A 20284-nucleotide genomic window follows, 5' to 3' on the forward strand; every position below is an offset into this window, starting at 1 on the left:
AAGGGCTCCTCATGGCAAGTGCACCCCAGGCTTTTTCTGAGTAACCCCAGCAAGCCCAAAGGGTCCCCTGCCCATCCTGGGTCTTCAGTAGTTCAATGAGTCTAACATCAGAGGCAAGTGATTGAGAACAAGGGCCTTTGATCCTAAAAGGAAAGTTTCCACTGGATTTTGATGAGTGACATTGGGTGTAGGGTTTGGGACAGGCTGGGGATATTCTGTCTTCTGAATCAGACTCAGAAAATAATAAATACAGGATGCCAGGCATACCATGTTCTATACAGTGACCCTAGACCAGGGTTTCCTCAAGCTTTTGTTGCCTATTTCAAAGTTGGGGAGGGGAAGTTTGGAGACTAAATGAAAAGTGATCATATTAATTGTGCTCTAGAAGCAATTTTCCATTTCATATTATCCCAGCATAAATGTGGCCCCTGCATTCCATTCACAATGAAAAACATCAGGGTACAGAGCTCCCAAGAGGGCTGGTTTCTGACTAATGTACCCAGGGGGAAAGCCTAGAAAACATTAAAGCGGTAGCTAGGAGTTTTAATGAAGTTAACCTGGTGAAACCAGGGGAGGTTTGCCTGAACAACACCTGAAAGCACTTTGATTATGGCATCGGCTTCAAAAGAAACGTGGTCCCTCAATTCTGAGCTCTGCTGCACTGAGAAATAGAATTGCACCTTTATGTTCAGGCTAATTTCGCTGCCTTGCTGAGGGCCGAAAGCATTCTTAAGCATTCTGAGGACGGAAGGGATGGGGGCTGGTCCTCTGTCCCCACCGGCCACGTCGTCACAAGCCCAAATGGACAGAGGGTGCTCTGAACCCCTCAGTTTGGAACAGGTCCTAAGAATGTAAAGTCCAGCATGATAAATGCCTTCCGGTTCAGAAGAAAATAACCTCCCACTTTCTGCTAACATTGAGCCAATTCAGGTTCTACAGGTTGGCTTAAAAAAAAAAAAATTCAAATAATCCCTAGCCTTTATAAATTTCCCCTCTCTTAACACATAAACTCCCCTTAGCTTTTTAATATTACAACTTCCTGCTCCATTTCCTTTTATTTTGTGATGTGTTGCATTTGTTCAGTTCGGCTTTCTTTTCCATTTTTCTCTTCTGCTGGTCTCTCTCCTAAATTCTTTTCCTTTCACATCTCTTCCTCTTGGATTTTAGCTCTTCATTTGCTCCTATTGTTTTCTTTTCTGGTCACAGCTGCCCCCTAATGGTTTGGGCTGGAGAAGGGAAGCTGGGGAAAAATATAAAACGTGCTTTTGCTTTTAACTTGGAATGTAGTCTCGTTATCTCTGGAAGGATCCCCCAAACCTGTATCAATGGGGAGGTGAACTGTAGAGGTGAACTGCAAAACTGAGAGACAGGGTGGGAGGAAAGTTTAAGTTTTCATTGAATACATTTGGCTTTAACTTTTTTTTTTTTTTTTTTCGATACGCGGGCCTCTCACTTCTGTGGCCTCTCTCGTTGTGGAGCACAGGCTCTGGACGCCCAGGCTCAGTGGCCATGGCTCACGGGCCCAGCCGTTCCGTGGCACGTGGGATCCTCCCGGACCGGGGCACGAACTGTATCCCCTGCATCGTCAGGCGGACTCTCAACCACTGCGCCACCAGGGAAGCCCTTGAAAAATTTTAAATGATGTACATGTATTAATTATTCTCTTTTTCAAGTTTAGAAAATAAATAGAATCCAAGTCTGGAGATGGAAAAGGAGACCACCTCTACAAATCATTTCTTGGTCCCTGCAGAAAGCAAGCATCATTCCAATCCCCCTCCCCATCAGGGATCTCATCCGGAAACTAAGAGTTGATTGGCAGCTCAGTAAACTCCATAAGAGTAAATATGAAGTAGGAGAGTGGGAACTAATGACTATGGTGGGTGTGAATTAACCCACCCTGGAGTATCCTCAATAGCAAAAGGTCAGCTCCCTGACACTTGCCTTTCTGTCAGGACTTTCACGCTCAAATTAGCAACTATTGCCATCATAATGTAACAATCACCTGACATGTAGATGTCTAATTAAGGCACCTTAAGTCACAAGCTTACAAATCTGAAAACAGCAATAACCAAAAAACCAAAAACAAAAACACCAAAAAAACCTTACAGATCAGTGGGACTTTAAGAGTGTAGGTATGCATGTGAAGGAAGGAAAAGGAATGCACACTCATGGATGCAGGATGCACGTTTCCAGGAATTTTAGTCTATGAATTTAGTGAGAGAATGGGAATTCTCAGCTCAAACTATAATTTTCCTTACTGGTAACACATTTCAGATCATAACCCTAAAATTTCCCATCACATCACCTATAAATGCCACGAAGTTACAAATAAGTTATTGGCCTGTGTTTGTGATTGTCAAGAAGAATCTGTATTTTTTTAGGGGCTAGGAAAGGCCTTTGTCCAAAAATCCAAAAATATCTCCTCTGAAAACCCTGCCAAGATGCCTAACATACTTACTTTCTCTTTGTGAAAAGATACCCAATATAAATACTATGAAAACGGAATATCCAGTTAAGCCCCATCCATGCATTTACATCTTCTTGGGGGAAAAAAGGTTATCAGTTTCAATGACTGATCCGTCTATGAAATTAAGACTAAAACTAGCTTTAAATTCATGAATGAGGATGAAGTGCGGGAAGATCCCAAGCCAAAATACAAAACTGAAAAGGGGTGGAAGTCATTCAAACCAACCCTTTCATTCTACATGTGAGGAAACTGGTTCCTAATTGGTTATCAGGTTTTTCAAGGGTGGGGGAGACCTAAGGCCCATCTGCCCTGACCTCAGGTTTCTGCTGCCCCAACCTGCTTCTCTCCACTGTGGGCTGGAGCTGAGGCCAAGAGCCTGGAACACCGTGAAGGCGCTGATCCCTGGTGAGCGCTCTGGAAAAGGTGTCCAAGAGAGCAGAGAAGGGGCGCGTATAATACAAGCCAGCCCTTCTCTTCCACACCAGACAGACACCATACATTTTCAAATGATACGTCTGCTGATACTGGGGTTCCCTTTTGGGTGAACAAGTGAGGTAGTCTCAGAGACTAACAAGGGTATGAATTTCTAGGGCTTCTATGGGTAATCTCCTGCTCTGGTCTTTTGATTATCTAAACCCGAGCTGTCCAATATGTTCAATAGCCCTTAAACTCATGTGGAATCTTTTTTTTTTTTTTGAGAGGCTAGGAAATTAAAATTGTTTAATAAAATTAAATACAATTTAAAATACAGTTATCAGTAACACCAGGCATATTTCAAATGTCTAAATAGCCAGGCGAAGAGCACAGATACCTCCTTCACTGCAGGAAGTTGTACTGGAGAATGCTGCTTTAAAGTGAAGGGTGGGGGCTTCCCTGGTGGCGCAGTGGTTGAGAGTCCGCGTGCCTATGCAGGGGACGCGGGTTCGTGCCCTGGTCCAGGAAGATCCCACGTGCCGCGGAGCGGCTGGGCCCGTGAGCCATGGCCGCTGAGCCTGCGCGTCCGGAGCCTGTGCTCCGCAACGGGAGGGACCACAACAGCGAGAGGCCCGCGTACCGCAAAAAGAGTAATAAAGTGAAGGGTTGACAGGCTCCATTTTGAAGCACTGGTGCCTCAAATTGTATAAAAATGAGTGTAGCAGAGGAAGAGCTGCCTCATGCCTAAACCAAACAGAGTAGCGAGAGCATTATGACTTCTATAGTTTTCTTTGCCAAGGATTTCAGGGACATTTGAATGAATTTTGCACATTTCACTCGTTTGGGGTTTTTTTTCTTCTTTTTTCATTCACAAGTCTCCCTTCTACCTGATCTAGTGTCTGTGTCTGAGAAAGAGATGAGAGACACACACAGTTTAGAGTGAAGGAGATCTCAGTACTTTATGGAAATCTGCGAGGATTCTGGAAACCCACCAAAAATAATATCAAATAGAAACTATGAGGTGGTGTTGATTGTTTAAAGAGTGAGTAGGAAAAAAGCCTATTGACCAGAAACCTGGTCTTCAGCTTCAAACAAAAGGGAATAAAAAATGAAGACCTATTACATTTTAACTGAAGCTTTGCCTCTGAGACAGATGCAGCTAAACATTAACTAGGGCAGTGTAGTGAATTATAGATTAAGATGCAATTATGTCTCTTATCTCCCTCTTTCGGGGTGAGAGCTTGTCAATGTCAGTGCTCAGATAAGGGGAAGCACCATGTGACAGGTGGTATCTATTGTGGAAGCATGAAACTTCTGGAACTCGTAGATCTTGTGTTCCCAGGAGGCAAGACCCCAATGTCTGTCTTGCTTGCATACCTCCTGCACAGTCATGCTTCCACGAGCACTTAATAAGCACACTGCAATAAACACAGATGGAAAACCACACCTGAAACAAACCTCTAGTAACAACCAATGGTTGAGTGGGTGGGTGGTGAAAGGGCTGGATCCAGCTCCATAAACCCCCCCAGTTGGTACTTTGAACGCGTTTTTGCAAACCTCTCGCACGCATGAGGTGAGGTTCTTGGTGTTTTCAAAAGCCTCTTTGCTGTCACTTCTAAATAAATGTTACAAGGTAAACCTGGAAACACCACCATTCTGGCATTTTAAGGGACATGTTCTTAGGGGCTTTTCCCAGATACTTGAAACATCTGCTCCCTATCTGAAAAGTTCCTGGAGTGGAAAAGTGAAGAAATACTTGTCCAGGGGTCCTTCAGTGGAAGGGCATATATCAAAGGTTATGTGAAAACACAGTGTCTCAGAACAGAGGTTCTCAATTCTGGCCTGATGAGCATTTACATCAGAATCACCTAAAACATGTGTTAAAAATACAGCTTCCCAAACCCAAGGAATCTGATCTGCAGGAAGATGCTGCCCAGGGATCTGAATTTTTACCACTTTCCCTAGGTGATTCTGATGTAACCTTGGGTTGGGACTGTCGAGCTGGAAATGCCCATCTTTCCACTGGGGTGTGGCTAGGTTACAGCTTTCTCTTAGCATCTTTTACAAACCTGTTTTATGTTCCCCACATCCCTTCTTGTCAAAGGAATGGAATGTAGGATGGGATTATCTATTATTATTTCACAATGAAGGATAATGACGTAAAACGTCCTAGGTGAGTCAGTGATTCTGCCAGGAATCTCGACTTCACTAGTTAGCTGTTTTCTAGTCAGTTCAGTGTTTCTGTCAACTAGCCCATTGTTTCTGTCAATGCTACTAGTCTTTAGCAGGCAGGCTTCTCTATGGGACTCACACGAGTGAAAGATATGGACTCACAAAATAATGAAAAGTACGGTGCCTGGCTCCTCACCCCTGCACCTCTGGTCGAAACCAAGCCATTTGTAGCCAAACCCCTGAGATTCCAGTCTAGACAAAAACTGGGGCTGGCAGGTCTGAGCCAGTCCCATTCTGGAGAAGTTCCCTAAAGATTCATTTTCCATAGGGCACAGGTGGGATTTGTGTTTAGTCCCCAGAGTTCTTGGAAGTCCTGAATTAAAGCAATTCTAAGTCCCCCTGAGTCCATGGGCTCTTGTTCAGAGTGGGCTGGGGGAGATCTGGTCTCAGTCTATATCTTCCCTGGTCTGGTCTTAAAGGGCTGTGAGCTCCTGGAAGTAAAAGCACGGCCAGAAGTGCTACTGCGGTTAGTTACCATTATTTATTGAGTGCTGCCCCCTAGAGGATTCAAAATGGTCTGGCCGCTGGGAGTCCCCAGGGCTCTGAACCAAAGACTCACCCTCTACCCAACTGCAGGAAATCAGGACTTGACTCAAGTGGACTGATTAGAACTCTTGCAACAGTCATACTGAGGACTCCCAGGAAGTAAGTTAGCTCCTTCTTAATGACTCCTCTGAAAAATTAAAATCCATGATGCTGGGAATCAGGTCCAGGAACGGAACACTGAGACTGACCCTTCTCCCTACCAGACCAAAGACCCTCGAAGCATCCTGATAGGGACCTCCAACCCTGAGAACCTGAGGGCAGAAGTCCAGAGTTTCCTTCTTATGGTTTCCCAATGGGCTTCAGTTTACTTTTTCTTTGTCTCCCCTTCACCTGAACTCTGACTATAATGTTCTCAGAAACAGAATTCTTCCATGTTCGGCACTTGCTAGATGGGTTGGTGGTGGGGGGGTGATCCTCAATGACTCTCTTTATTGAACCTGTGTCACTGTAGATAATGTTATTTGTCCTTAAGTTAGTACCTTGGCAATGATAGAAGCCGAGGTCACCATTTAAGTTTCAAAATCCAGACTGCCTCTTTACTCCATTAAATATTGGGGAGCAGCGGTCTTCCTTTACAACTGACATTTAAACAGGAAAAAAAGTAAACTTGGAGTTTTTAATAATACGGATGTGCTCTCAAGGCCAGGAAGGAAGGGGGGAAAGAAGGACAGGAGAGAGAGAGAGAGAAAATGAAAGGAGTGAGAGGTAGTCTTTAGGCCCGCCAGGGAACATGCTCACTGGAAAAACTCACCAGGCCTCGGTTAAACGCCAGGCATCTAAGATTAACAGTGTGATAGGCAGCCAGTGGATCTACACAGCACTGTAAAATCCTTGCACGGCTTGGCTCAACTATTTGCAAATGGCTTCTGATTCAATTTTGTTTTGGTTATCTCAGTGTAAATAACAGTTAAGTGGGAGTTACAGATCTTTCAAACACTAAAAGTGATAAACAAAGCTAATGGCAAGTCCAGATAAGGAGGAAAACCACCCAGAAGAATCCACAAGCACAAGCAAAGAAATAAATGGGATAGTCAGATGCGTGTGTGTTTCTTGTCACCGAAACTTTATTTTTCTTAATCTGCAGAGTGGCAGAAAAGGTATCCGCAAAGTGTTATTTAGACTGTTCCTGTTGAGAGTCTTTATGATAATGTAGTAATAGGTGCCTAGTGAAGCAAGACAGTTTGAATCCACAAAGCCATCCTTAGAAACAAAGATACAAGTGTCTTCCCAACTGTTAGCTCGAGGCTCCCTCTAAACAGGCTTCACGCCTGTTGGCATAAAAATAGTTGGCATAATGCTGTTTTCTTTCTCTCGACGTTGTGTCCACATTTCCATGGGGAAGTGTGAGTAGAAGTAGTTACAGTAGCATTTCGAGAAACCTTCATGTACCTGGACTTTTTTTGGAAAGTTGGGGGAATCCAATTTATTTACCTGAAAAATTTCTTTGAAGAATGTCTTTCCTCTTCTTCTGATAGTTACAAGTTAGGAGCGCAGGGGAAACTACATCCTCACCCAGAGAGGAGAGGAGTATGTTTGGGACGCAACAAAGGATCCGAGTAGTAAACGCAGGGAGTGTTTGGGGTTTTATTCAGCCGGGGCTGACCGTGTGTGTCGCCGCCACGCACTGCTGCCTGTGCGAACGCATGGCTGAGCTGCCGCCTGGCTCCCTACTCCAAACACCGTACGCCACCCAACTCCTCTTGTAACGCCATTGCGCGTGGCATGGTGTTGGGTTCTACGTGTGTGGCGCGGGAGTCGGGGAATCGGGGGAGAACAAGAATTTCCTCCGTTTCCCGCGGAGTCTTCCTCGGGCGGGGGCCAGACAGCCAAAGGCAGCGCGCCCTGGAGGTGCCCGGGGGCTCTCCTTCTCCAGGGCATTACGCACGGGCGGCCCGGCGCAGCCAGGCGCGGAGGTGCCCAGGGTGGGAGAGTGGTGGCCGGGTGGGAGAGTGGTGGCCGGGTGGGAGCTGCCTTAACTTTGATCCGGCCGCGGCCGAGGGGGAAACCGCCGCCGCCCCGCCCGAGCCGGGTGCCGCCGCGCTCTGCTCTTCGCCGCGCGTCTCCGCGGCTGCCTCTTTAATCAGGAACACAGAAGGGGCGGGCCCTGAGCCGGCGCGTAATCGGATAGCTCTGCCGCGGCTCTGACATCCACCCGCTGCTCGGCCTGAAAAGGCAGGGGGGAGACGGAGGGGAAGCAGAGAACGCGAGCGAGGCAGCAGCCCGCAGCCCGCCCCCAGCACATCCTCAGACGCGCAGACACTCGGCAAGGCGCTAGGCGAGGTGGAGGTGAGGGCGGGCGCGAGCGAACTCGGAGAGGGGCTCGCTCGCTCCCAGGCGATCCCAGCCGGCGCCGCCGCCGCCGCCGCCGCAGCAGCAGCTTCCTTCCTCAGACACCCCTCTTGAGGCTGGCCAAGCGGGTGTAGCCTTTGGGGGAGGCTCCCGCTAGAGGAACCCGGTGAGGGCAAGAGCTGGGCGGCCGCCTCCCGCTCGGGCCGTCGGGTGGTCGGTGCCTCCACCAGCGTGTCGGTCCCGAGTGCCGGGGGATGTGTGTCAGTTTACGCCTCTGAGATCACACAGCTGCCTGGGGGCCGTGTGATGCCCAAGGCAAGTCTTGGCTTTTATTTTTATTATATTTTCCTTTTCTTTTTACGCTTGGCTTACGGGAAATACTCGTGATGTTGTAGGATAAAGGAAATGATACTTTGAGGAACTGGAGAGGGCATAGATGCGTTTTGTTTTTAAGAGAGGAAACCCGTCCTCTCTTCCCGGCTTGCTCCCTCTTTGCTGATTTGAAGAGCTACCCTCCTCCTGGTGAGGTGGAGATCCAGCAAGGATAAAGGTGAAGACGGGCCACCAGGACCCAGGAGGGAAACACTGACCAGTAGAAACCTTTGCAGAGGACACTGTAAGGAAGAACATAAGAGAGAGAAAAATACAAAGACTTGTAATTAAACAGGAAATCTACAAAAACAGCTCTGGAGAAAGCTTCCTTCTCCAAAATGGATATGTTTTCTCTCACCTGGATTTTCTTAGCTCTCTACTTTTCAGGACATGAAGTGAGAGGCCAACCAGGTAAGCCCCTGAAAGTTGTTGTTTTTTGTTTTTTCTATTCATTTCAATATGCCCTTACCTTTAAAAGCAACTGCTAATGCAGGGGGCCACACGCAATGGCAAAGAAGGAAGATCTCTCAATACTGAATAATTTAGAGAGAGATCCCAGCCGGCCCTCCCTACACCACCAGCGCTGCTAAAACCCAACTTTTCTCTCCCGCTAGGAGTGTGTGAGTGTGTGTGTGTGTTTTGAAACATAGACAGAATTTGGCGGTGTTCAGATGTCACATATGGACTGAATCAAAGGTTTAAAAATACTACAAAGCTTTTGCATTACAGTGTTGGGGAATTTTTTTCCCCCTGTCTTGAAGCAGAACACATCTCCCTTGAGTTTCTTCAACCTAGCCAGTGAAATATAAATCATTTGCGTTCCCTCCGCTTAGCTACATTGAGCAATGTTAACTGAAGGGCTTGGGAACTACAAGAGGCTAGTTTGGGTTTTCCAGTGCTGTAGATTGTTTGCAGAATGTGTGTATGAGTCTCAGCATCACCGGGCTTAGGCTGATGGAGCAAGCGGTCTTGTGGCTGAGCTAGGGGCTTGGGGCTGGGTGCTTCTGGCAACCAAGCATTTGGTCATTCAGCTCTCTTTCCTGCTGTATTTTCTGGGGAAGAAAATCATGTGTTCTTTTAAAAATTATCATTAGGTAACACAAACTATGTGGCCCTCAAAGGTCTCTCATTCTTGTGAAGTGGTCAGAAACTTTTGAGTGGAATTTGTTCTGCCAAAAAGGGTGCGTGGACAGACTGCAGAGATAAGTACTGCAAGGCCCAGAGCAGTGTGGGGCCGGTATTTGTGAGCTAGGGGCACACTCTCTGACAAGGGCTGGTTCCAGGGAATCCAGTGGGGCATGTTCTCGCTTCTGCATACCACTCTACCGGGTGAGCCTCTCTCCCCTCTGACAACAGTGTCGCAGTCTGACAAAACTCTTAAAAGCTGCTACAGGTGATTGAGAGTGGGGAAACCATCCCTGGAGGAAATGGGGAAAAGAAAGAGAGGAGAAAAAGCCTTCCTGAAGTGCCCTTACCCGCAGACACTTCGAAGTCTGCCACTGCAGCGATAGCACTAACCCCTTGCAGCCTCCCGGGCCCTCCCCCATCACAGCGGGCTAGTGGGAGCCCGCTGTGGGGCCCCGGGACTCTGATTCTCACTCCTCAGCACTGGCACGCACCCCACTCGAAGCTTGGGTGTTTATTTAAGGGGGAGAAAGATTCGCGAATGCCCTTGTTATCCAAATCCACACGTTTGCTGCGTCTTCTCTGCCATAACTGGTCTTCAAAGCAGTTGAAAATCGTATCAAAGAGATGGGTGCAGGTCCCACTTGGGGAGATTTCCTGTGGCTCCCCATTCCCTGTTGCCTTAATTCTAAGTTCCCAGCTTGAAGCGAAATTAAATTACCTCCCACAGACCTGAAAGCTGCATAAATTATGTATGTGTGATTCGCTGTGTGTATATATGTGTGTGTGTGTGCGCGTGTGTGTGCCCGCGTGCGCGCGCGGTGAGGATGCCCACGGTACATTATGTATTCAGGCACGGACTCTGGTAGGCCCCGGCGCGCGAGCGCGCTCACACTGGCGCGCACACACACAGACACACACACACACACAACTTCAGGTTCCGTGTGCTCTGAGGGGCGGGAGGGGTAGTAAAGACTCGGGGGCCATCTCCTACCCCAGATGTTCTGACATCTGTCCCCGAGCACTGCGCGGAGTGTGTATGTGTGTGTGCGACGTCCGCTCAAACCCACTCCCGCTCTGCCACCTGCCTTCCGCGCTCTCTGCAGAGCCCCCCTTCCACCCCAGCCCCGGGCCGCGCTGCGTCACTTCTAGAGAAGCCCAGAGGCGCGGAGCACAGGGCTGGTCGCCCTCCGTGAGGCCTCAGGCAGCCTCGGACCCAGGGTGGGACCTCCTGATGGGGCGCGGAGCTGGGACCCGCCCGGGGTGGGTATTCTCACCCGAAAAGGCGATCGCAAGCCGCGGGCCGTTCCGGCTTTTCGTCGGAGCAGCGGACTGGCACCGGGGGAGCCGGCAGCGGGTGGCAAAGGGCGAGGCCCAGCTAGACCTCTGACTCACCCGGTGCGCGCCGGCCGGGAGGGGGCCGTGCCGGGGAGCAAGTGAGCAAATAACCCCGTGGCCAAGGCGGGCAGCCTCTTGCACTGGCGGGCGGCTGGGAGGCCCAGTGGGCGTCGCGCACCAGGCTCCCGCTGTCCTTGCCACGCCGGCCGCCTTGCCAGCTCGCAGCGCCGCCACCCGCCTGTCTCCCTCCTGCCCCGGCTCGGGGGCTCGGGGACTCGGAGCCGCTCGGAGGGCCCTGCCCGGAGCGCCCCCTCCTGCCTCGCGCACTCCACTTTGCGCTGCATTACCCCTGCTGCCCCCAGAGAGCCGGCTTTGAGGGGCTGGGGGCCCGAGCGCTGGACGAGCTGGGTGGCGGGAAGACTGGGTGGGATTCGGAGCGGAAGTTGGAGGCGCAAAGGAGGCAGCTTGAGCCGCGGGAATGAGAGCAACTTGCGCGGCCTCTAGTAGCGCTGCGCGCCGGGCGCCCGCGGGTGCGCGCGAACAGGTGAAGAGCACGCGGCGCGCGGGCATTCCACGTGGTGGGGACGTGGTGGCCCCCCAGCCTCCCCCCTACCCCGCGCAGTCTCTAACGCCGCATCGATTTGTTTGGGCTACGCAGCAGAAACAGAGCCGAGCGATCCATAAACATTCTATTAGGCAAAAATATTCCCAGCGAAAGCAAAACCGAAGCTCAAGCCTGGGCTAAGTGGGCCGCCTCCAGCTCCTGCAGCCTTGTCCCCTCCCCCTCCTGACTGAGGACACCTCCAGGGAGAAGCTTGCGGCATTTCCTCAACGCTGCCCATTGCCAGAAAGTTAAGTCGCCGCTGCGGTTCTCCGCCTGGGAGAAACCTCTGCAGTCGCCGGCGAGTTCCGCCTCCCCTCCCCCGCCATCTCGCTCTTTGCTTTTCCGCTAGGGAAAAAGAAATATTCACGGCCAGTGCTTCATTTTCACTGATTGATTTCTCTTTAATATCAACAGAAGTTAATGGAGGCGGGGCGAGCTGTGATTAAACGGCTGCCCCCAGCCTTCGCCTCGGGCTAGCGCACCTCCGTTTTTCCCACCAGGTCCCCGGCGCCCGGCGGCTGGGTGGGGGGGCATCCACAAAGCTAATGTCCAGGGGCTGGCGGGGGTGATGGGGTGGAATGAACCGCTCGCCCCTCCGGGAACCTCTGCGGTATGGGGGTGGGAATCAGCTTTCCGGGCCAAGCTTAGGGGATCTGGCTCAACCGTGTCACCGCTTCTGCGGCTCCGGTTGAATTTCTCTGGAATGGGAGGAGATCGGCGCTCTGGTTTACTGGCGTGTGCTCTCCACTCGCCTCCCTCCCACCACCTCCCTTCCTTTCGGTTTCAGACGGAGAGGAGAGCCCCCTGGCGCTAGCCATTCCCTGGTCAGCGCCTGGCCGCGAAACTCCCCTTTGCTGGACTTAATCTCGTGGTCAGCGGGGGACGGGGTTTTGCTCAGGAAATCATCAGGCCCTGACAATGGGTTTCTTCAGATAGTGGCAACTCCCAGCCCTAACGTTTCCGCACCTCCGGGACACACTGCTTGGGGCCAAAAGAGCCCGGACCCTGTAACCAAAAACCGCCCCTCCCTTACACCCGCCTCCGCCCGCCCCTTGCCTGGAGAGCTTTGATCTGTGCTCGAGTTTTAACACCATTGCCACGGACACTGGCAAACGCAGTAAATTCAACCTTCCGTCTGGACTGGATGATCAGATAAGAGGTGTAAATTAGCTGTGGGAGACAGGTCTGGTTCAAACAAATGCTGAAAGCGAAGCAACGGCAGTCTAGGCTCCGGAGAAGAGTTTGAAGAGGGTTCCCTTTTTAGCCTGTCTCCACGAATGGCGGGATGGCTGTGGGCAGGCATAAAAATTTGCAAGCAGATCTATAAACTCCTGGATTCGGCACAGACAGCCTGCTCTAGGCTCTGGGGACTGGTCCCGTGCCTGCATTCAGTGGGTACCCAGTCAACTTTATCCCATAAGCAGCCACTGGAGGTAGTGAAGCTAGCGCCAGTTGCCAACAGAGCACACAGTGCAAAACAGTGGAAAGAGAAGAGTTCCCCATGAGGGCTCCAGGGCAAGCTCCTTCTTGTCCAAGTTGTGCCTGGTAGAATTGTGTATGCCCAGGCAGCACCGCAGGTCTGGACTTTTCATGTCATGCCGTGGAGCCCTCAGATTAAGCCACAGAGCACCCAACTGGCAAAATGAAATGTTGGAAGGCTGCAGTGACTGAGAACCCCAGGCTATCCAGGCAGGACTCCTGCTGTCTACTAAATGGCTCTCATCTCCTGCTGTTGAATGTATAGTTCATATTCTGCACCCAAAAGGTCAGTTCCTATCTTCACAGTGTAGTCGAGTCTAGGGCTCGAAATGCCAGTTCATATGCAATGAGGCATGAAAGCAAATAACAGTTGGGGAGAGGCCCCCCGGGGATCAGTGGGGAGAGACACCATAGACTGGATGGTTCTGAGGACCCTGTCTGGTGTTTTTCATTTGACTCAGCTACTTATTGAAGGAGCTGACTTTGGGTGACCCAAGTGTGAGACAGTTCTGAGTTGACAGAATTCAGAGCCAGGTTCATCGGTAAAGAGTTTTCAGAATATATTCCCCCAAAGTCCAGTTTGGGAAGACTTTAGGAGCAGAAGCATAATATCTTTTTAATTTCTTGCACTGATGAGAAAAGACTTGAAAAGTGACATCTGGGCAGTCGTTTGTAGTATCATTAACATATTTGAGGTATTTTATCATCTGACCATCGTTTGCCACTGGGTAAGCTGTGAGGCACCCTCTCTGAGTGTCAGGTTTGTGTTTGATCCCTGGAAGTTTGTCTTTGTGTGGTTCCTTCCAGGTAAGGCATTCACTTTTTTTTTTTTTTTTAATTAACCCATTCCTGGTATTGCGGAAGTTTGTCCTAGAGAACCTACAGCCTTTTCCAAAGCTTTGTCTGCTTCGATGAGAAATGGCTGAAGGCTTAATGGTCTCATTACCTAACAGGATTCAGTGGGGTTGGATTCCAGGACACAGTGGCCTTGTAGCATGGCTGGCCCTCCAGGAGAAAGCATCTTCTAAAGGTTTAGGAAGCTGTCAAGTTTAGATAAGGCTGAGCTCTGATCCTAGGGGACCTTGGTTGTATTAATAAGGAGAAATTAATTTTTAACCACTGGGAACATTGCCAAATTATGTGACCTTTGGCAGACCAGCTGTGCGGTAAAAATAAATCCCCCATCTTTGAAAATGCTGCTCCTCTCAAGTAGAACAATACCAACCTGGCATTTAGGATGGGGAAGAATGGGGTTGAGGAGACAGGAGAGAAATGGCAGCTGCGGAGAAAAAAACCCTCTGATGTTGTGACACAGTTTCAGACTTGAGCCATCTAGTCACACCCCTACCACACCCTCCCCCAGACACACACCCTGGTTTCCAGGACCCAGGAAAGAGGGCCAGGATGGCAAGCACCTGAGGTGCCGGGAGTGGAAACTGTGGTAAGTGCTTCCAGCTCACTCACACCCCAGCCTCAAACACATCTCTCATTGTTCACACACAGATTCCTGGCACGGGGGAGAAAAAGGAGTTTTCAAACAGGCAAAACATTTTTCTTGCCCTAAATGCCACTAAGTAAGTTTGTCACTGAAATGTTTTGGGGAGACCTTCATCGGACTTCCCAGCTTCTGAAGCATTGGAGCCAGACCACCTGGATTAAAATCCAGCTCAGCCACTTGACAGCTCGGTGATCCAGAATCCTTCATCTCTCTGTACTTCAGTGTCTTCGTCTGTAAAATGTATTTGATAATAATAGCTGATTTCTAGGGCTGTTGGGCTATGTCAGATTACATAGAGTACTGTTCAGTACATATTAAGCTGTCTATTTGGAAGTCATTTAATCTTCAAAACAGCTTCAGTGGGGTTAACAGTATCTGGTGATCATAGAAAGATAGAAAGGACACTAACACCCATGTGGTAAGTTGATGTTACTTTTATGAGTTTTTTTTTAATAAATAGATAATTTACGCCTTCTCAGCTCTTACCCCACTAAACCTTTGTCTGGTTTTATAAGCATCAGGTGATCTCTCAGCACACTGTTCTTCAGAGACAGATGTTCTCTGCTGGATTCTCATCTTAGATTTATGTCTGTTCTTTGCATTATTTTTTCTCACCTGGGTTTTCTACTTTCAGTGTTCTCGCCTCTACTGATTTTTTAAATCTCTCTCTTTCCCTTCCCTCCTCTTCCATCCTTCATCGCTGAAAGTGTGCTCAGCAGGGAGTGCTGCGTGGAAGGGGCTCCCTGAACGTGTAATAACTTCTACTCTGGCATTAAGGCCCCTCAGCAGCTGAACTCAAAAAAGTCGTCATAAAGACAAAATAGCTTTCACCCAGCAAGATTCTTAATGATCCCATTTCTCTCTGGGTCTTCATAAAGGAGTCATGATCTAATCCAGAAAGGAAAGGGAGGAGGCTGGGAATAACAAAAGGAAGGCGTGCAGTGGGTAGGGCTGCTGGCCAGCTGAATGCACACAGCCAGTGATACCCTGCTCACCGCCTCTCGAGATCCCGTGATAGCCAGGGATCCAGGTTCTGGCCAGTCTTTCAGCGAAGAAGATAAAGGGAATTGCAAATTACTGGACCAAGCGGAGATAATAATTGTTTTGATAAAGGGGAAAAATAAAACAGATGTGCCTAAAAGGCATATTGGGGGCCAGGGGAAGGGAGCCGGGGAGGGATGGGTAGAGAACTAAACTGACACCCAGCAAGAGTCTAGTGATGAAGCAGTAGTTTGAACCTTCTTGGCACTACTGAAAACAAATATCTAGAGCTTGCCTTTGGGAGGGTAGGGGGATGGAGTGAGGGGGCAAGAAAACCCTCAGATAAATTAATTTTACCATTATTAGAATTAAAATGTAATATCTTTTGAACTTCATCATTATTATCTGAGGTTATTGTGTCCTATGAGATATAGTTCACGCTAGCTCTACCTTGATCTATGACTAGGTATTATTATCCCAGACAAGTCCTCTAAACTCTCGGTTCACCAATTAAAAAACGTTTGCATTTACTAGGAGCTGTGGGTAGGGAAGGAAGGGTGGTAGCTGGATAAGCAGAACAATTTGTGACGAGGCTTTCTTAGAATTTGTGATACCTATGGATACTTTTGGTGTTACGCCAGTCAGTTATTAATTCATCAAGCCTCATTGAGTCTGACTTTTGGGAAAGACTCTGGATTTGATGCTGTGTGGTTTGCCAAAGATGAACAGGGGGTCCAGCAGCATGGATAAGGCTCTCTCACACCGTAGAAGATGCTAAAGAGCTTCAGCCTCAGAGATTGGGAAAGGTCACTCGTGGTGTGGGGAGATCAGAGAGGGCAGAGGTGCCGTGTGAGCCTGGATTGAGAGTATAGATGAGTTAGAGCTGGGAAAGGCATACCAGGGGAAGGGGAAATGGGAGCAGAGAAGGGAACACTTCTTGTCTGGGGAACACTCAGAAACTGCAGTTTAGATGGTGTGGAGGCAAATAATTGCAAATCAGGTTGGATATAGTAGCTTGTGCCAAATGCAAGGCCCAAATTGCTGGGCCAGGGGGTTTGGATTTCATTTACTAACCAATGGGGAGCCATGAAAGTTTCAACAGAAGCCTTTAGTTAATCAAAATAAATGAAAAAAATTATATTACCTTTTGGAGAGGCCCTAAAATTATTCTTCTTCTATTTCCTTCCCCAAATGTCTGTTGAAAGGGTCAGAAATTGTAATCCCAGGTCTCTCATGATTGGCATCAAAATTGCATTTGCAATGAGGGCCGGGAAAGAGTGGACATAAATATAAACTAATGATATTATATTGGCTGCCCTATTGGAATTGTGTTTGCTTATGATATAAGATGACAAATAATGAGGTTACCACAGGTGGCATGATTTGAGGTCAGGGAAGGTAATCGCCTCAAACTACATTTTAACGATTAAATGAAGGTTCATTTTTCGCATCCAGACTGAGGAGAAGAGACTTCCCAAAGGCCCTATTTCCAGACCCAACTTCCAGTTCTCTCCCTGGTGAATTCATCGGAGGTGTTTCAGAAGAGGAAGTTTGCCTCGTTCCTCACTTCTTTTTCCATGCTCATCTGCTGGCTTCCTGTCCCCCTCTCTGATTCCCTCCATCCTGCCCCCCCCCCCAGACGCTTCTTTTATTCAGATTTTGAACCTTATCATTGCAGAAGTTCACAGGGATTTGCATTTGCTGCGCCTTCAGGAGTGGATCACTCACTGCCGCCCAGCCCCATAAATTGAATAGATTGCATCCCTTCCCAGTTGCCTTAGGAAGTGGTCAAACAGCCACATTCCTGGGCTGATGGATTGGCTCATTTCTTCCCAGCTTAAGCCAAGATACAGATTTTATGAGACTGTCTTGTGACAGGCTGAAGTCGCTTTGAATAAAACAAAATCCAGCCTCAGCCCACAGAAATCACTCTTTAAAAGCAGCTTATCCAAGGTTAGTGAGCAAAATTTGGTTCAAACCCTGAGCACAGGACTTAGATGATTTGAGTGAGAGATTGGAAGAAACTCTTTTTTTCTGTCTTTCTTTTCATGCATCACTGTTGTTGAGATGCTCACACACAGAACTGTGTATCCCTAATATTTATAAATATACAGCCACAGCCTCAGTTAACAAAAGAAACCCACGTCAGTAGAGCTACTGTGATTGAAAGAGACATTTGAACTCTCCATAATGCAGGACAGATACTTTCACCTGAAGAATCCTGGAGTTTTGTTTCAGGCTTACTAAGCAAATGAAACAGAAATTAACACCTTGCATAAATATCTTATTGTCTAGGAGGGTAGAGAATCTTTTAAATTTCGGGTTCATCTATGGGTTACAGAATTTTTACCCCCTCCTCATTATACAGGCTTTGAATTTTAGAACTGCAACTGACCTTTAGAACTACTCCCCTCAGTTTATAGATGAGAAAACAAAGGCTCAGAGTTGTTTACTAACTTCCCCAAGGTCACACAGCTTGTCAGTGGGGAGACCATACTTGAATACAAGGCTTCTTACTAGTTAAGTGGCAAGACTTCTCTTTTGAAATCATAGAAAGCGCTTCTTCTTTTCCTTGCTACCAATAATTAAATAAAAACAATGCTGTGGAAATAGGAACAGGATGGGATTGTGTTGTGAACAAAGGATAAATTATAAAGTAAATAAAGCATATTATTTTTTGGGGAAATGAGACTGCTTTTCTCTACCAAGTGCCCTCAGGTATATATGTGAAATTGATGTCTTCTAATCCTTCTACTCTTTCTCTTTTCTTTGGCATTTTAAAGTAACAAGGGAACTGAGATTTAGTGGGTTTCAAACCCAGTTCCAGGAAGTCCTGATGTTCTTACAGAGAAGCCCCATCAGAGAGGAGGGGAGGGACTTCATGGTGGGGATACTGCACTGATTCTGGTCACCCTCCATCCCCACACCCAAGAAGAGCTCCACTTTTAGCTGCTTTGCCCATTGGAGTTCTGGATAGAGTTCTGATCAAGGAAAACACAAACACTTCTAAAAATAACTTTGAAAACTACGCACTTAATTCAATCCTCTCAATGAATTACAGTTTAGGAAGCTGAGACACAGGAAGGTCACAGGGAGTTGAGAGTCCCAGTGCTGCATCCCCTCTTCAGTCCGAGTGCTGCATCCCCTCTTCTTGCTAATGTCAGCCCCCCTCCCCTCCTAGTAATCTGGTCCCCTTACCCCAGACCCACCTTTGACATCACCTGACTCTCCAATCCCCTATCCAGCCAGCCTAAGTTTCCTGGTTTTGCCAAGGACTTTTACTTTCAGTTCAGCTAAAATGAGTGATCTGATTCTTCTACTGTGGGACAGCCCACAGCCTGTTGCCTGGTGTCACCTGGTGTCTCTGGCCATCGCAAAGTAAGCCATTGTAATCTGATTATTTTCAAGTCCTGGCCACCCAGTGTTTCTTTAAAACAGCTCCAGCTGAATTTCCTTAGGAGGCAGACCAGATTTTTAAAGAAGATCTGTTACGCCTTCTTAGTAAGTACTTCCTAAATATCATATATTACGAAGGAACCAGTGCTTCGTCTTAAATTGGGTTCTATGGGAGGGTGAGTTCCTTCTGAAACTGGCCTTAGAATTGTAAGTGGATGGGTCCTGAATCCCTTTACCTGATCCCGGGCCAGGTTACCCCTAGGCAGCGTCAGATGGTGCCTAGCTCACCAGCAAACAAGGGCATGTGTGAAAAACAAACAAAAAAAGGGAAAGATATGAAGGTCAGAAATAATCTGACCTTTCATATGTCAAATTAAAACACCTAAGTAGTCATTATGGGGGGAAAAATCAAACTTTGTGACTTTAGAACTTAGCATCCCCTTGATTTCAAATTATGTCTAGAGGTGTCACTTGAATCCTTTCATCCGTGGGCCTCTTTATCTGACCTGACCTGGCCCATTCCTTAGGTTTCCTTCCCAGATGTAGGAGAAAATCCGCTCTGAACTGTCCAGGCCTGGGTTTGCCTACTTCTCTTTGGGAAGTGAATTTGCCCTAGGTGAAAGGTTTTCACAAAATAGAGAAAGAAGTCGGTCGCTTGTCAACTTGCCAAACAGGCTCAGTAGCTAAAAATTCAACAGGGTCAGCTTCCCTTCTGTATGTGGAGATTGGCCTAAAGGCGTTTGCCCTTGAGTTCAGCCCCCTTTTGGCTGGGCTGGACTCCTCTGAAACACGATAGAGAGCACTTACGCTGTTCCTTTTGGAACGCGACAGAGACCTCCCAAGCCCTGGATGGTGTAGCTCTTCAGAAAAAAGTCTAGCTCATTTCTATTGGGAGCATGTTTGTATTTCAGAAATGGAAGGGTCCCCAAACCTGGAAATGAAAGATCGGTTATTAAGAGGAAGTGTAGAAGGATTAAGTGTGTTTTCCTTACAATTTTTACTGATGATAGATTTCAAGAATTCAGTTCTCTCCAAGAAAAATAGAGACAGAAATTCTAGTATTTATCTTGGTGGATATATGTCTGTGCAAATGATGTGTGATATTTTATGAGAGGGTGTGAAAGTGTGTACAGGACTAAAGTGTGAATTTCTAATATGTATACGTACCGGATATATGCTCGATATCTATGTTTGTGTGTGTTTCTGAGTGTGAGTGCCATCCAAACAAGAGTGTGAGTTTATAAATGTTTGGATATTGAAAAGGTTAACAACACGCAAGCAAAGCAGATGTTTTAATGAGTTCTTAAATATTTTAATAAGTGCCTTGATTTTCTTCAGATAAAGAAAGAACAGGAAAAAAGAAAGGGGTTACTCCTTTTTCCTTTGGCTAAGTGAGTTTTAACAGCCGAAAATGCAGACTGTCTGCTATGGGATATATATAGTTTAATTTTTTTTTAAGTGAGGAAATGATGACTCCTGGTGTGGGTGAGAAATGAAACCTTCCTATGAGGAAGTTTCCTGTCTTTTTTTCTGATTATGTGTG

General features: G+C 47.7%; 1 protein-coding gene across 4 annotated transcripts in view; it reads left to right on the forward strand.

Annotated features, from left to right (window-relative positions):
• Positions 1 to 7689: 7689 nt before the first annotated feature.
• Positions 7690 to 20284, forward strand: part of NRP2 (neuropilin 2) — a 117529-nt gene continuing 104934 nt past the window's right edge. For 2 of the 4 annotated variants that reach the window (XM_024738351.1, XM_024738352.1), the window contains exon 1: positions 7690 to 8731. In XM_024738351.1, the coding sequence (XP_024594119.1) occupies positions 8659 to 8731 (73 nt within the window). In that variant the 5' untranslated portion in view covers positions 7690 to 8658. The remainder of the gene's footprint in view (positions 8732 to 20284) is intronic. The other 2 variants (XM_024738349.1, XM_024738350.1) reach the window with 2 other exon arrangements.

The sequence above is a fragment of the Neophocaena asiaeorientalis genome, unplaced genomic scaffold (genome assembly GCF_003031525.2).
Source record: "Neophocaena asiaeorientalis asiaeorientalis breed wild unplaced genomic scaffold, Neophocaena_asiaeorientalis_V1.1 scaffold258, whole genome shotgun sequence".
NCBI lineage: Eukaryota > Metazoa > Chordata > Mammalia > Artiodactyla > Phocoenidae > Neophocaena > Neophocaena asiaeorientalis.